General features: G+C 37.0%; 1 protein-coding gene across 4 annotated transcripts in view; it reads left to right on the plus strand.

Moving 5' to 3' along the window:
- The window catches only part of LOC139953001 (RUN and FYVE domain-containing protein 2-like), a 56460-nt gene that overhangs the window by 217 nt on the left and 38548 nt on the right, over positions 1-17695 (plus strand). For 3 of the 4 annotated variants that reach the window (XM_071952378.1, XM_071952382.1, XM_071952381.1), the window contains exons 2-3: positions 12125-12307; positions 12666-12783. In XM_071952378.1, coding sequence (XP_071808479.1) covers positions 12125-12307; positions 12666-12783 — 301 coding nt within the window. Of the gene's footprint in view, positions 1-6613; positions 7759-12124; positions 12308-12665; positions 12784-17695 lie in introns of those variants that run through there. The other variant, XM_071952379.1, reaches the window with a different exon arrangement.

Consider the following 17695-nt stretch of genomic DNA (forward strand, 5'->3'; position numbering starts at 1 on the left):
GTTTATTTATTTACAAAAATGACGTGGTACAGTCGTTTGACCAGTTCTGGATCACTTTTTGAATTCACATTGTTTTTTGTTGCAATCTCTTTGATATTTGAAACAAAAAAGTTTATCAGTTTACCTGAACATGACATAAAACTCACCAAGTATTCACTGACACAAAAAGATTAGTTCTTTTGAAGAGGCTTTAAGAAAAGTATTGTCACCTGTTTGACCAGTTCAGGATCAGTTGAATCTATTCTGAATCAGTAGAGTGCCCTTTGTTGCAAACCCATACTCCCATTCATAAAACTGTCTCTCAAGGACACGAAACTTCAGAGGTGTGTTGGCATGGACTTGGACTTCATTTGTTTAGTGAATGTCATGCAAGTGTCTTCAATAGCAGCGCAAAAAAACCAGTGACAAAACCACAAAACAACAGCAAAGGCAAATGAAAAAGTGAAGCGAACCTAAAAAGCATTATCGACCCCTCCAAGTTTAAATTTCTCAAAAAAAAAAAAATCTAAAAGAATTTGTTGAAGTAATGTTTCTCAAAATCATCTGAATAAACTTTCTACTGCAGTAGTATGATTTTACCATACTTAGTAAGTTAGTGCGGCACCATTTGACGCAATGAGATGTTGAGTGATCCCGAACTGGTCAAGGGTAAGTTGCCCCCCTAAAGAAGATTTTGGTAACTTCGTCTCCTCAAAAAAACAAGATGTCTGCACAGTATTTACAGGAATGTTTTTTTACACATTTTTATCATTTTACATAAATATTTTTTGCCCCGGCACTCCAATTCTAAAGGTAAGAAGTTTTAACAGTGTTTTTCAACCACCATTTTTAAACAAAAAAATGATAAATTTCGCAGACAACCTTCAGGAAAACAGCCATAATTTATTTGCTGATGATGTTTGGCACCTTATTTTGGGTTTGTTGGTTTAATGGGTGTTAATCTTCACATTTATCAACAGAAATTGGTAATAATGAGAAGTGATATAACTATTTGGTTATTGCAAAGTTGAAGTGATCCCGAACTGGTCAATGATCCCGAACTGGTCAAATGACTGTATATTGTGGTGGACGTCTCAGCATGCCCGGCCGGCCATGCATGATGCAGTCAACTCTTTTTTTCCCTTTGCCGTTGCCATGGCGACAGCACTCAAGAACTTAGGCAAGACAAGTGAATTTCAATCAAGTATACTTGAAGTATGACAGTAGTGAGTAGTAAAAAAACAAATTGGTTCTAGATCACCAAGCAATTGGCTTTCTACAAATATTTGCTTCTGCCACCAGTTTTTATTTAAAAAGGGGATTTATTATCTTTTTTGTTCTTTGTCAATGAAAAGATGCCAATTTAATGGATATGCTGGACTTTCCCTTGTTTGTTGGACTTTATTTATGTTTTAAAAGTCATGATCTTACTGATTTTCATGTGAGTGAGCTTGATTGTATTCTTCATCTGTTGCCAGATCTTCTCACAGTTTGATTTTTCACAATTTTTCCTGTAAGTATTAAGAGGAGGCTATGTGAATTGGATCTAGTTCTAATAATTCTAGATCCAATTAACAATACAAAGTGTAGTTGCGACAACATAAACCTCCTCCCGACGGCGAAGCCGAAGGATCTAGCTCCTGTCCTTAGTTAGAATTTGTGTCATGATTTTTGAAAGTGGTTGAAACGGGGCAAATCTGGTGACTAGCCCTCGAATTTGTATGTGTTGGACCAAATTCCGTTTGCCGACAATACTTGATCGCCGGCTTCGCCTTCGGGAGGAAGGTTCATATCGCAAACCTATATAAAGTCAAGACATTTTAGAGCGCCTATTGCAAAAGTGCATGACAATGAAATATACAGTCAATCTGTCAATGAGTGAGAGATAGATTACTAGATTACAATAAAGCAGATTATAAATAAGCAGCTTCAAACCAATGAGTTTTTCTCAGAGACTTAATAAAATAGTGTAAAGTATTAAACTAGCCAAAATTCATTGTTGTAAATTGGGTTCACTGAAAGAGGGTTCATTCCATTTCAAATCAACCAATGGGGTGCAGGTCACCTCTCAGATTTGGCTGAAAATCAATCATTTCTGAACATGACATAAAATGTATCAAAACAAATCCAAACTGCAAGTCCTTTCAGAATTTGGGTCCCCTAAAAAGGGCTTGGCTACCCCCTTTTCATTGAACACGATTTGTGACAATGAATATTTTGTGGTATGTAATGCGTTTATAAAGATTCAAAGGTGTAAATTGGTACGGGGTAACTGTCACCCAAATAAATCAAGTATGGCCTCAAAACAAGGGTAGCCCATCCCATTTTCTCTCTACAGGCTGCTGCAAACACTAACAAATCTTAATTTCCATTTTCAGACCCCCCCCCCCCCCCATCGTACTCATGATTGTAATTTGAAAGCTTCATACTACTATGTAATGTACACGTATGTATCTAGGCGCATTTGGCTGTCCCCATTTAAAAAGGGGCCCTTGTTCATTTGAAAAGTTGTTTCTGAGCAGAAAAGGTTAAACCAACACTGTTACTCTTGGTGACATTTGACCTTGGCAACAGTTACTTACCAACAGTTACCGACAGCGGAGTGATGCCGATGCTAAAGGCGCTTTATAAATGGTGTTTTTATTATTTATTATACCGTTTAAGAAACTGAAAACCTATGATCATAAAATGCAGACAATTCAATGGTATCATATTGCATGTTTATTTCTTGACGACGCAAAAGCACCCAAAATATTACCAAAATAGGTAGTTATGTATGACCTTTGACCTTCATTATATTTGTACGATAACATGATCCCAATCTGTTTAGCAAGACTAACTTAATAACCAAATTCAAGAAAACATTGGTGGGGTCTTGATGGCGCAGGTACAAACAACAATTAGAAAAGTGAATGATGTGCCATTTCTATAATTTCTAGACTAATAGGCAGAACATTGTAGAATGGCAATTCTTAGAAGAAAAAAAAATAAATTGTTTGATTATACAAAAACTGTTTCTACACCTGGTTGTGTTTGGGCGTGAGGTTACAAAGGTGCGAAAATGCATTGGTAAAGTTTGACCTTTGACCTCGATTTCTCACTGATCCAACCCACTTTGCACATATGTATTTTTAGGGCTGCAAGTTCTTTTATTTGAACTTGTTTGTTTCATGGGATCTGATATCTAGGCGCAATGTTGGGTTATGAAGAATTCAAAAGTGCATGAGGGCGCTGTTAATCAAAGATGTAGCTATTGATTATCTCGGTAATGGAAATGAGTTCATCGGTGCAGGCTTTCCTCTACTGTTTTGGAGCTAAACTTTAAAGATACATTACTTAACCATATTAACCATCTACCATTTTTACAACATATTTAAAGGTATATGTTGGGCCAAATTATGGTAGTGGGCCATTCAGAATAGTTTTAAAAGTTTAAATTTATGATTTTATTATCTTCAAAATTGTGGGTGGGCGTATCAAAAGAAATAATTGAAAATCAAATTTCAGTTTTTGTTTGAAAACAAATGTAATACTATCAACAAATGAAAAAGAAAACGAAAAACGCAGCTGGCCAAGATCATAAATATCACCCCTAATTAAGCTACAAAGTTGTTTGTCTATAAGCATGGAGCTAAAACAACTCCATGGTGGTCTAAACTAGACAAAGCCATTGAAAAATACTGATGTTGAAGACCTTTGGTCTAAAATAAAAAATCTTATATATTTTTGGGGTTTCCTTTATTTACCCAGGGTTAGCAAAATCGGGGTAAAAAAAAGTGGTTTCCATTTGGGCCCTTTGAAGAATTTAACATATTAAAAGGTAAACATAAAATCACATAACAAAATCATGATATTAAAATTACATATGTAAGAATGTTACGGAAAATTAAAAGTAATATTTATAAACAAAAAATGAGGAGTAAAACAGTTAATGAATTTGGTTCATTTGAGGCATCACTTTGTTTTGAAATAGTGTTGATTACATGAATGATTTCATTCAATATTTAAAAATCTATATTATAATTATATGAACATGTACTGTAAAAAAAAACCTGAATGTGATTTGGAGATTTGAATTTTCTTTGTGCCATTTGATTGGAGCACTTGTTGTAATGCCTCAATACAAGCCAAAATGCAATGTGCCATTTGCCAGTAAATATGGCGTCTTGTGACATTCTATAGGCCTATTGTGTAGTTTCAATTCAAATGCGAAACATGTTTGAGAATGGAACTTGATCACGCTGATCATTTATATTTCAAGCTTGATTATTTAAAGACTATTTTACATGTAAACATACGTAGGATTGTTTATACAAATTGATATTGTAATTTATTCCCTACAAGTTGGCAAGAGTTATTCAACATGTTTTAAAAGAAAAATAGACCTGTGTTTTTTTCATACATGTACCTGAGATTTTTTTTTTACAGATTTCACATTTTAACATTTTCAGAATGCTCTGTCCCTCTAAACTATGCCATGCAAACCCACTGTTAATGAGTCCACTGTATCCTCGTTTCAAACATATGGTCAATATGAAGTCTTCAAGTACTACTCAATAAACCACCCCTGTCTCTTCAAATGGTACAGTCCTGTCTGACAAGGCAAGAGCTCAAGTTCAAATCACGTGTTCATTTCATAAATACTGAATTACAAACATAAAGACAGGTAGTGGTATTGTTTCCTCTGTAATTGGTTTTCCCTTTGAATGCTGCCGATGGGCAGTCACATTAAATTTGGATGACTTGTGTCCTTGAGCTACTATAGTGATCCAGTGTCTATAGGGCAGGCAGCGTAAGGGAGGAAACATCTACTGTGTACATCATATCAAAGATCTGTGGTACAACCTCCACCAACATGATTAACATCAGACATACATGAAGTGTACATAGTTTTAAAGCATTACAGTGGTGATTCCAGACGTCTGGTGCAGCTAAAATTAACCATTGAGAATAAATAATTTCAGCAGGAGTCACACAACGTACATGTAGAATTTATTCAACCCTTCATTGTCTGAAGTGATCATAATTTTAAAGGTGTACACGTTTATTCATGAATGCAACTTTCAGTTGATCAGCTGATCAGCTGTTACAACTTCTTTTATTTGTCTTGTTTAGGGTCTCAGAATACTGAAAAACACTGTTAAAAAATTGTATCAGAGGCAGTTTCCTTTTTGATACTGTAAAATGAGTGGCACGCCTTCATAAAACTAGTGTGTAATACAACCTGTGTACAAGCACATTAGCGCCTCAACTCAATGGATATAAGGAATGCAGAGATGCGCTTTATTTTATTATATTCCATGAGGATGCAAGTGACAACAAATTCATTTCCAAGCAAACCTGACGCATAGCTCAAAATAGCGTGACACTTGGATTTTGAACAGCGCATTATAGAACAGGGTTTGGCTTACATGTTTGGGCTGTGCAATATATTGCAGACCTGTTCATATCACTCTTGTTGCTATGGATTGACCAATCAGAATCAAAGATTCAAGTTTGTTTGATGATAATGTACAGTTTAGTGTGTCTGTGTATTTAGTTTTTTTTTAGAAGTTTGATTCATCCATTAAATGAGAATCCAAAAAGTTAATTAATTTTAATAAAGAAAAGGACAAAGTGAAACGCTTGTCACTCTGATCACTAACGGAGGAATTCCTTTATAATCCCCAAAATGAAAATATTGACAATATAGGGAGACCACTATCATACATTGCTACGTATGACTTTTAGAGGGAAGGTACATGTTTGGTAATTACTCAAAACAAATATTCATTTAAAAACTGACATGGTAACGAGCATTGGAGAGCTGTTGATAGCATAAAACTTTGTGAGAAACGGCTCCCTCTGAAGTAGGATAGATTTTGAGAAAGAGGTAATTTCGCACTAAAATAATAAAAAGACTTATAGCTAGAAGTCTTATTCCTATCTGAAAGCACACAAATTCGTCCAACAGGGGTGTTTTTTCTGTCATCATTTTCTCGTAACTCCGATGACCAATTGAGCTCAAATTTTCACAGGCTTACATTCTGTAGTTTCATACAGGGCCTACTGTATTAAACTACTTAAGCACCTTAAATGAATGTAAGTTGATGCCTTTTTACAGGTTTTAACTTCTGATGTTTCAATATCAACTTTCGTTTTCTGGCATTCACAAAAGGAATTTTTGTTATGCCACTGTAAACATCCCTTCACCCTCGAAACTGTGAAAGCTTTCAGCAATGTACATTTTGTTTCGATGCTGTTGCAAAGTCGTGTTTCCTTTTTTGATGATATCTTTGTAACAACCCCAACCCACAAAAGTTGAAAAAGTTATTAAGTCTGCTAGCAATTCTGTGTTTTGTGATGGTACAATGTTTACAGAGGTGTAATGCACAGTATTTAATCATGTTGTACACAGGCAGAATGCTTAAAAAATATCTGAGAGACTATTGTCAGTTGTAGGTGAAATACATTTGCAATACACACCTTTAAGAAAGATACCCCCTTTAATATCAAAGTGCACGCTTAGTATATTCAGCTCACGCCATGTATTAAGATCAGCTCCTTCTCTCTGCCGACCGTCGTCGTTGCACTACCAAGCTGGCTGTGGGGAATGATAATTAGCTGCACAGTACCCTGTTCTGACAGGAAGCCGTATACACTGCATCTCTCAAATAGGGAGCACACATTTCCAATTTCCTCCTAGTTGGTTCTTCTGAGGCGCCATCTCAAGCTGACTGTTTTCTGAAATAGAGATGACAGTGGATCTGTGGGATATAGTTTTCCAGATGGGTAGCAATGACACTGCATCCTCAGCGATGCATGCATCTTAGATGCACATGTAGGAGATTGTCTTGGGAGTGGAAGTTTCATGTACGTCCAGTAGTTTAGCCAGTGACATGATTGGATTGATGGTTTGCTGCATCACCTCATTGTTTGAGAGCTGTTTATTCTGCATGACATCTGAGCATCAATCCTAACCTTCAATGCTGTGGATGCTTCTAGTAGTCATTCTTATAGTGTTTGTCTTCAGTGTGTCTACAGTTCTTCACTTTGCAAGTAAAATAATCCATCTGCGTCTTCAAATTTGGGAATATCGTGGTCATTTGGATTATTCCTCTCGTCCCTTTGTTGACAGCCAATACCCACCCTAATTTACATCTAACTTGTGTTTTAAAGCACCAAAAGGTGAAATACCGTACTTGTAACATTACCTTTCTGTGCACTGCTGTGTGGAGTGCATCATTTCTATCAAACTGTTCCCACCATTTTTTTTTATTACTGTACGTACATTGAAGTTTCACTTCAACTTCAATTTGTCGTTCTAGAGGAAGTGAAGATCACATTGATCTTTAGAAAAGGAATCACAATATTCCCTTTAAAGATAGATGAGATGTTGTGTATGAGTATCGTCCACTGTACGTTGTTCATGACATTGCACATAATCTGATCTAAAATACCAAGAAAAAACTTGTTTGCATGAATACAAATGGTGCATTAAATTTTTGGAACTATAATCACAAGTTAAAGCAAGGGCTGGTTCACTAAAACACAGCATCAAACTGATTGAGCCGTGAACCTCTAAATTGACAGTAAATTAAGGAAACCTTTCTAGCATGGATGTGAATGCCTCATCTTGTGATGATGAACAGCAGGGCGGGGCCATGGCTGAAACCATCTATTTGTGTAATTTTCGGGTTTCTGTGGATGGAGAATGGCTGTGTTTACGTGAGCTTGCTGACATGACAACCAGCTCACCAACGACACCTAAGTTACAATCACCCGCAGAGGAAGACGAAGGTATTTCATTTAGCAAAATAATAAGGCCAAATAAAACTAATTAAGTTTACAAAATACATCTATCTACACACGTGCTAGCCGTAAACACACCAATATCCTGGCCAAAATGCTTGGGCCATGTGACAAATAGACGCATACCCTTTCCCGCCCCGATCGCTTGTCCCCCTGCTCCCTTGCTCAATGTTAGAAGCGCACACTGCGCAATGAGATCTCATTGCGAGCTAACATTGCCTGGGGTGGGGGGGGGGGACCGAATGAGGTGGCAGGGATATTCTGAAATGTATGTTCAAAAATGCAACAACATTCAATTTGAAAGACTGATAAGTATCTTGCCTGCAAAGACATGCTCCTAATGATCTTTTTTGCAATGTTTTTAATTGTCTACATTTATACAGAAAAACTCTGGTTAGCTATTGGAATTGTTTTTTAAAAATAAAGTGTAAAAAATTCCACCCATACCCCAAATTTATGTGTACTGCATAAAATATGCGTAGTGTAGTTATTTCATGTGTCTGTACAAAACACTGTGTGCAAACTGTATTTTCTGGCAGAATTTAATGCAGAACTCATTTTGTGAAATGTCTTTTATGACAATAATAGGCTATATATAGCCTACATAATTAAACTACCGTAAATTTGATTCCAAAATATTCATTTGATTATATTACATCTCAAATTGCAGCATTGATTTTTTCTTTGATTTGTTACAATGGTCACTTCAAATTTATGGAATTGTTGTTTATGAGATGTGCACATTTTGACGCCATGTGTCATGTAAAATATTGCATTGGTAATGTCATGAATACAACATGTATTTTACATGTTTTAATTATTCCATGTTTTGTTACTCTGTACATTGTGTAGAAAGAATAAGATATCTCGAACTAGAGCCTTGCCACATTACCATAAAATTAGTGATGGATGGATTATTCATAACTTCCATCACATGAGTGTTGCCTTCTGACATGTCTGATGCATTCATTGATGAACACATTAACTTCATGATTGGAGTTACATAGTGTTAACTGTTTTTGCATCAATGAATTTGCTGAAAATAATTGGAATTCAATTAGTGAACTGAATTTGTTTAGTGTGAATCATTATCAGATAATATATTGTATAATGACTTTTTTTGTGGTCAGGTGTGCTACTGTTTTTGTCTTTCCATGGGTGTCTCACTGGACTTCCATCAATGTCCCAATGTCATTGCTTTTATGTATAGACCTTTATCACGCTGTCACCATCTTGGTCATGTTCCCTGTTTCCAATAACAGTAATGAATGCTAACATTCAACGCGCAAACATGGCACCAGACTATAGTTTCATCCAGCCTCATAGGTTACAATGAGTTGGAATGGAGTAAAATCAAGGTGGCGACACCGTGATAAAGGTCTATTGACTTCCCTTAGCTTAAATTCATTCTTTTCTTCTCAAATGTTTCTGTTTTCATTTATTGTTGTTGTTGTTGTTGCTGTTTACCCTTTGTTGAGACAACAGCTTGAGTTTCTTCATTTCTTGTAGAATCCTCAATGCAAAAGATTCGCAGAGGAATGACAGTTGAGAGCAAACTTGTATTAACTGCTGGTTTGGAATGTAATATAGAAGACGATTTGTTCTATAATATATGTAGAAACTCGTTTAAAACAATACACAAATATCTATTCATAAATACTTCAGAACATTTCTCCATTTTGATTGGTTGAGAGGACATCACTTGGGGGTGTTTAAACAGATGATATAACCTCAGCAAAAAGTGTTTAAACATGGGCGTGACACGCGAGCTTGCACCTGTGCTTATAAGACAGTTTATTCATTCCTATTGGTCGAGAGCAATGGCTGGAACACCTCTGCCGCATCAAGCGATAAGCGCGACGCGCACGCCAATCTCCTTACAAGGAGTTTTTACCAGAGGGCCTTACCATTTCATAGCTGGAGGGGTGTTTTGTTAAAAGAAATCATTGAACAATATAATTTTTTGACCAACAAATTTTGATGTTTTTTGACAATTTTTTTGAATGGGAATAAAAATGTGCTTGGACGGTATTAAACACTCTCTTTAAAACCGGTTGCAGTCTGGAATTTGATAATTACCCTCCGGCTCAGGTAATTATCGCATCTAGACTGCAACCGGTATTAAACAGAGTGTTTAAAACAAGACAAGCACCTTATTCCCTTAAATATACATGTAGCATTAAAAAAGGAATTTGTTTTACAATTTTTCTCTGGCAATAATGTATGTGTTTCAGTAAATGATAATAATGGGAGTGAAAGTCCCCTTGAGCTAACAGACGTTAGCTGGAACACTGGATGCTCTTTTGATGTTGATTGTTAACTATTGATTAATTGACTGCACGTAGGAGATGTAAAAGCATCCTTCCTGTTGCATCCAGTAGGGACAAATCGTTTTACAGTTTGTACGTGGTTCGGTCTAGGCCTGCAGTACATAATTATGTGTGTACATTTTGCATATACATGTAATGTCTAGTATGAACTGGCTACAAGTACGTAGGCCTATTTCATGTTTTGGTGCACGTCTGGTAATATAAAGTCTGATATGTCACTTTCCAATACCCTTTTCTTTTGCATTTTGAACCTAAAATCCCTCTAGGTGTTTTTTTTTATTTTTCAAAATTCTGTAAAAATTGAAATAATTAGGCCTTTCTCACCAAACTACATTCTCGGTTATAAATCAGAGCTGACTGGAAAAAAAGAAGGAACTTTTGCAATGACTTTTAACAAAATATTGTGGTACAGTTAATAAACTGCACCGTGAGCATTTTTATCACCAGACTCAGATGAATGTTGCTTTTTTATTTTGGAGTGTTTTATCCGTTCAGAACCCCTACTGGTAAACGGTAAAAACGATAGCATAGTAGGCACCTGCTATGAAATTAAATGTCTTGTATCGTTTATATATTCTTACACATAATGTGCTGTCATTTACATGACGCGTCCAGGTAGAAATACAGGAGTACGCATGTACTGTATCACACGATTATAATAATGCATAATGACAGACTTTTAGTTGCCCTTTTAGCTCTTGCAGTGTTTTATGCACTTGATGGCATTCAACAGTTAGGCCATGGTATGAAGTGTCATTGAATTAAACAGTCTGACAGTGCCATCATGTTTTACAATGTGTAGTGTGACAGTGTGACTGTTGTTTTAAAAAGTTGCTTTTATTTATCTGGGATTTATAACAGATGCAAGGATTTTAAAACTGGGGGGCATTCTGGAACCAAATGTTTGTAGTTTAGCCAAAGCATGCTAAGTTGAAACGAGGTCTTCAAAATGTGTTCTACTATGTGGAGCATTTGATAGTTTTCTGTTTTTGTTTGAAACAAAAAAGAAAATACCCAAATATTATGATTTTTGTTTGCACATCTTTCAAAGTGTGCAGATCGACACGCAAATCCTGCATATCACCCCAATATGTAGCTTGTTAATGGGGAGCACCCTGGGTGGCTCCTGCGGACCCAAACCCACCCATAAAACAGGAGGAAGGAACACTGCCTGATCATGCAAATACTTTTGACATAACTTTTAACATTTAATGCATGTAAGATTCCTTAATCTCTCCCTTTTGCAATACCAATCGATAAAAACATTCCACAATACCTTCTCTAATGAAACTCATGAAAGCCAAAGTGGGGCCTAGTTGTGGTTTAAAAACAATAGGCCTAACCATCTTTCTCGCTTCTTGTTTGTATTTTTCTAGTTCCAAGTGGGTAGCCACTTGGCTCTTGTGGTTGTTTTTTTGTATTGTAACTTTGTAATATTTTAATGCAATTTTTTTTTTTTAACTTTATACATTGAAGCAATTTTAGCCTTTGGGACACCTGTTTCATTTTTGGTGTGTTGATAATAATAAATAAATACACCCCCCAAAAAATATATTGCACAATGCATTTAGTTATAAAATTATAGTTTTACCTTAACGAAGGATTGTGGTACATTTGAGATTGTTAGATATTTAGTAACCAGAGTTAGAATTGTCTACTTTGTCGTGGCCGAGCGGATACAAGCATCGGTCTCAAGTTCTGGTGGTTAAGTCATCGTGATGTGGGTTTGAATCCTGGTCGTGACACTTGTGTCCCTGTGAGGGCAGAGGTGGGTTTTGTGAATGATTAGCTTGGAGCGCAGTAACTCGCAGCACCGGCTGTTTACTCTCCAGAGAGCTGAGAAAGATTAAAGGATTCTTATAGATGGATTGCAATACGCATCATCAAGGGACAAGTGCACGCGTGTACGCGTTGTGCGTGCACTTTTCCCTTGTTAATACATCAAAGATGGCGGTCGATGACTCGTATTGCATTAATTTGTTATTATTAATGATCTTATTTCTTTTAATGTTGTCACAATGCAGAAAACAGCGTGATTAAGAACCCTATGCTGGTTGAAAGAAGCAATCTTGTGAATGTGGCTAAACTGTGCATCAAGAATCTGATAGAATCTGCCCTAGCCGAGTCTAGAACTCTGGATGATGAGCATGTACCCCTACAGCAGCTCTTTGTTGTCATGGAACACATCTTTAGCCATGGATTAAAATGTAAGCTGCTTGAAGCTGGACTTAGGTATATTATGTTTAATGAGATGAGGGGAGGTACAACTTGGGAATGGGAGTAAGTTTCTCTCTACTAGCTTTTTAGCCAATATGCACTGGAAGACTATTCCAAAGAAATGGTGCGGCGTAAGAAAATGATCTGTGGCCATAAAAACATTGAAGAAGCTCTTGTAGTTGAAAGCAATGACTGTTGAGATGATCCTAATGTAGGGGAATAATGGTGAACAAGTTCAGATAAATAAATAAGCAGGAGATTGAAATTTTTTAGCTTTGAAAGTTACCAAAGGTGTCTGATGCTTTTAACAGCATAATGTTAGTTGTCTTCTTTATTTTGGTCTTTCAGCTAAGAAGACATTTTTAGAGAAGAAGAAGTCCTTCTGGGGTGCTCTTGAGAGTCTTGAAAAGACCACTCCGGATGCAGAAGACATCACGGACAGTGTCCGTAACCTGCCTGGCATCAAGTAAGATTCACTTGCATTGTCTTCTTGTTCGTTGTTAAATGGTGTTTGAAGCTTTGCGTGGTGTGGATAATAAGAGTTACTATAAATATAAATATGAATAGTAGACTTGCGGGACCGGCCTGTGTAAAATCTCTTTAGAGGGAGTGTTGGCTCTGAACAGAGCTGGTTTGGTCTTGACGTTTAGAACGGTATACTCTGCTCGTCTTCTGGAGAAGACTTCTGAAGACGAGCAGAGTATACCGTTCTAAACGTCAAGACCAAACTAGCTCTGTTCAGAGCCAACACTCCCTCTAAAGAGATTTTACACAGGGTTGTACCCGCAAGTCTACTTTTCATATTTATATTTATAGTTACTCTTTTCTACACCAATGGGCTACAGGCAAACAGGAGAACATTTTGGCGACCCCTACCAAAGCCCAACTGAGTCCACAAGTCAGTTACCGGTTGGTCTAAACAGCATCGTAACTGCGCTTAACCGAACACGCCAAAACACTCAACCGATGAACAATGCTTCTGGTTGGGGTCGCCAAAACGCACTCCTTAAAGGGTCTGTGTACTTTTTGTAGGACAAAAAACACAACGTCCTCAGAGTTACATTTAACTTAAACAGTTTGAAGATAATGATATTAGAAAGCTTCCCTTAAAATACTTGCTGAGGTGCTGTAGTTTTTGAGAAATGAGTAAAACAATGTCGTGAAAATAATTGTTGGCTCAGTGATCATGAGACGTAAATTATTTTAGCATGTAAAAGCGTATTTTTCATGACATTGTTTTACTCATTTCTCAAAAACTACAGCACTTCAGCAACAAATATTTTAAGGTACGCTTTCTACTATCATTTTCTTCAAATGATTTTTGGGGTTGAACAAAGAATTGACTAGAGTGTGATTTGAGCCAACGTCCTCCGGATTAACGTGCCGGCGCTCTACCAACTGAGCTATCTAGCCCTATGTTGGCGGTGTCCCTATTTTGTCAATATCTTTGTTTGGGGGTGCCAGTCAGAAGCCATACAACCGTTAACTGCCGTGTAGCCAGGGATCACACCCAAATTACGAGACAACCTGGGAAGCGGCAGCCAGAGGATCACCTTAAGGGGATGCCACTTTTTGTTTCAGATATCAATATAAACCACAAGGGAAACTGACTGGGTAAATTTTAAAATGATTTTTGGGGTTGAACAAAGAATTGACTAGAGTTAGAATCGAACCAACGACCTCCGGATTACATGCCGGATTAACACTACACGGCAGTTAACTGTTGTATGGCTTCTGACTGGCACCCCCCGCACAAAGCTATTGACAAAATAGGGACACCGCCAATATAGTTAATCCGGAGGTCATTGGTTTGAATCCCACTCTAGTCAATTCTTTGTTCAACCTCAAAAATCATTTCAAAATTTACCCAGTCAGTTTCCCTTGTGGTTTATATTAATATCATTTTCTTCAAACGGTGTAAGTTTAATGTAAATCTGTGGACATTGTGTTTTGTGTTGCAAAAAGTACCCAAATCCTTTAAGATAGGAGTTATGCCCAGACTCGAAGGTGTACTTACAAAGTAAAGTACAAGTAGTTGATTTCCTACCTTCTGCCCAGTTACTTATTAATACACAGAACAGCTCTTTTTCAGATTTTAGTAGTCTCCCGAATTCCAAAATCTGCAGCAGTAGGGCCTACAATAAAAACTAAGACCTAGCTCCGAAGGAACAAAATCTTAGTGCTGGGCAAATAGTGAAATTTTGGTATTCGGTTACTGCTGGCCAACTATTAGAAATTAACCGGATATTCGAATAGGTTTTTTTCGCCGATAGAGGACGCTATTCATAAAAATAACTGGATCTAATTTAAAGATGGCGATTTGCTAATTCTTTTGATCGTGATTGACTCTCTGTGAAGGAAAACTTTCGTAATCTTTGAACAATTACGTCAGAATGTCATTGTTTTAACTCTTCACGGAGGTGAGCATAGTTAAATACTCAATTTATGCTGTTTTATGCTGTCTTAATAAAAATTGCTTAAGGATTCAGACAAAACATTCCTATCTGTTGTTGCCCGACGTCCGCGGATATTCGGATATTAAAGATTATCCAGTTACTTGGTTGTAATTACAGGACTATCCGGTTTATAAATAGGTATTCGCGCCCATTGCGGATATCCGGTTAAGAAAAAAAAGGCATTCGCGGTTACGGATAGGAAAACCTATTCGCCATTAACCAGATATTCGAATTATTCGCCCAGGCCTACAAAATCTGCGCAGCAAAGATACATGTACATGGTTTTACTGCAAACCGAATATGCATGACATCATACCATGCAATGCATCAAAAACTTTAACAAAGCAAGTGTTTTGAGTTTCTGTCACAGTCTAAACACTGTTTTTATTTAAAGTACCGGCTACCGTTTGGCAAACCAACTTCATCCAAAACCAATAACCAAACAGGCAAAATAAATAAGTGTATTGTATGTACTTTATACATTATCAGTACAAGCAAAAGGTTTGTACGTTGAACAATTTTCATACAGCTTTATTCCACGTACTGCATCCCACTGGAACTCCTTGCCTGGTGGATGTTTCCCCCATCTTACAATTTGGATTGTGTTAGAGGACTATCAATTCCTGCCTCCACCTCTCCTGAGTTGTTTTTATGTTAAATCGTTTTCTTCTTGTATTGCCTTACCTAGATTGGCCTTGTTTGGGGCAAACTTCCATAAATGAAAATTAAAAAAAGACTAAGTACAGTTGTGTTTCCTGTGATGCATTGTTCGGTTAGAATGATAGCCTGTTTGTATTCATGAGCGCTATGGCAACATAATAACAACTATGTAATAAGTAATGAATAGCCCTCATCAAGCCCCCATGATAAAGTGTGTATTGACTGTCCGACCAGAAATAGATTGCCCTATGCATTAATACCTGATTGCTCAACAACAACCTCAATATACATGATCACTGTCTGCAGGAAATGTCTGCGTGTGCGTGTTTTTGATAATGCAGCAGTACTGTTACTGCACGGCACAAAATAAATTACAGCGCGCGCGTCCCAAAATACGCAGTCCAGCAGTACAGAATACACTTAACCACTGTTAAATCCAAAGAACCCGAACCAAAAGAAATTGGAATGTGATGTCACATTAAATATTAAATTTGTAAAAACAAGTCCAGTGTATCTCTTGACCAAAATTCGTTTTGGAGACCTATCCCCTTCATGGTTTGCCAACATTTTGAAATTGCGGGATATTTCTCACTTTCGGTTGCCACAGCAATGCATAAGTACAATGTGTATAGGCATGTATTGTGAACTTTGATCTGTAATATTTGTTAGCGCCACTCAAATCCCATTTGGTTTTTCCTTTTTATGTGTTGCTGAGAATCTATATAATCATAAAACGCAGACAACTTAATGGGATCATATTGGCGCGTGGATTTCTAGACGACGCAAAATCGCCCGAAATAGGCAGTAGTGTAGTTTCATATGACCTTTGACCTTTGTTATATTGGTGGGCCAACATGATCCCAATTATTTTTCAACTGAAATCTGTTTAGGAACACTCAACTTAACCAAATACAAGAAAACATTGATGGGATCTTGTTGGCACAGATACTTACAGTGATGAAAAAAGTGAATGTTGTGCCAATTTAGGCCAAAATGTGTGGAATGACAATACTTTAGAAAATTTTCAAAAAATCTTTTGACATGCAAGTTGCAGAGATCCCAAGATTCTTTTTTCATTTGTTTTTCATTAGAAGAAAACTGTTCCAATACCCAGTTGCCATAAAAAAAAATTGTTGTTGGCGCGCGAAGTTACGGAGGTGCGAAAACGCAATATATTGGTAAAATTTGAACTTTGACCTCTATTATCTCTCTGCGCCAACGAGATCCCACTCACTTTGCACTTAAATTTGTTTTAGGGATGCAAGCTCTTTCATTTGAACTTGTTCAATTCATGGGATCCTATAGGCGCGTTGAGTTATGAGGCGTTGAAAATGGCACGAGGGCACTGTTCGTCAAAGGTTCAGGTGCGCGTAACATGACGCGCCAACGAGATCCCAAATTTTTTTTTTTAACTTTTGTTATAAGCCCAACTGGAGGTTTCAAAAAATGTTTTACTTTTTCTGGGATGACCTTGGCGCACGTTTTTGTGTTTACAGGGAATGTACTATTCGTTTCTTGAGGGCTTTTTGGCCCAAACTTTGATAACTGGTAACTCCAAAACCGAAAGCGTCAGCAAACTAAAATTTTGGATTTATTCGTTTGGTATGATGGTGTATCACTCTAATTTTTTGGAAGAAGATCTGCGAACCCATGAATCACACCCCCCCCTAATTTGGTACATTCTTACAGGCAGGGACTCTTAAAATGCATGGTTAGAAAGCTGTTTTTGAGTGATACTTGTATGGATCATTATATTCTACTTTTAAAATATCTTTCTAATCATATGCATTTTTTAATAAACGTTTACAAACGCTTTTCAAATACCAACTCGACCGATCCAAGGCAACGTGTTCCTTTAATGAAACAACATTGAAAGAAGTTGTAAAAACTTGCACCTGCTGAACATAAATAAGTAAGATGCATTTGCAGTGACAAAAGTCTATTCAGGCTAGTTTGATTATTTTTTCCATTCACTACCTTACTAATTCATAATTATTATATATGTCTCTGAGAACGATCAACAAAAAACATTGAATTGTTCATCACGTTAAATAAACCAACTCTTTTATTGTTTGCAACAGTACAATTGAAAGGAACCCCACCATAGATGGGGGAACTGCTTACAGAAGGCCAAAGCAGGTGAATGGCCATTTAGCCCTTTAGTCCCTGCACCGCCCGAGTTTGCTGAAATCCAATTTCTCAAGAGTCTTGCAGTAAATTACTGGAATCATATATCAAATTTTAAAAGATAGCCATGGCTTA

Source organism: Asterias amurensis, chromosome 21, assembly GCF_032118995.1.
Source record: "Asterias amurensis chromosome 21, ASM3211899v1".
NCBI lineage: Eukaryota > Metazoa > Echinodermata > Asteroidea > Forcipulatida > Asteriidae > Asterias > Asterias amurensis.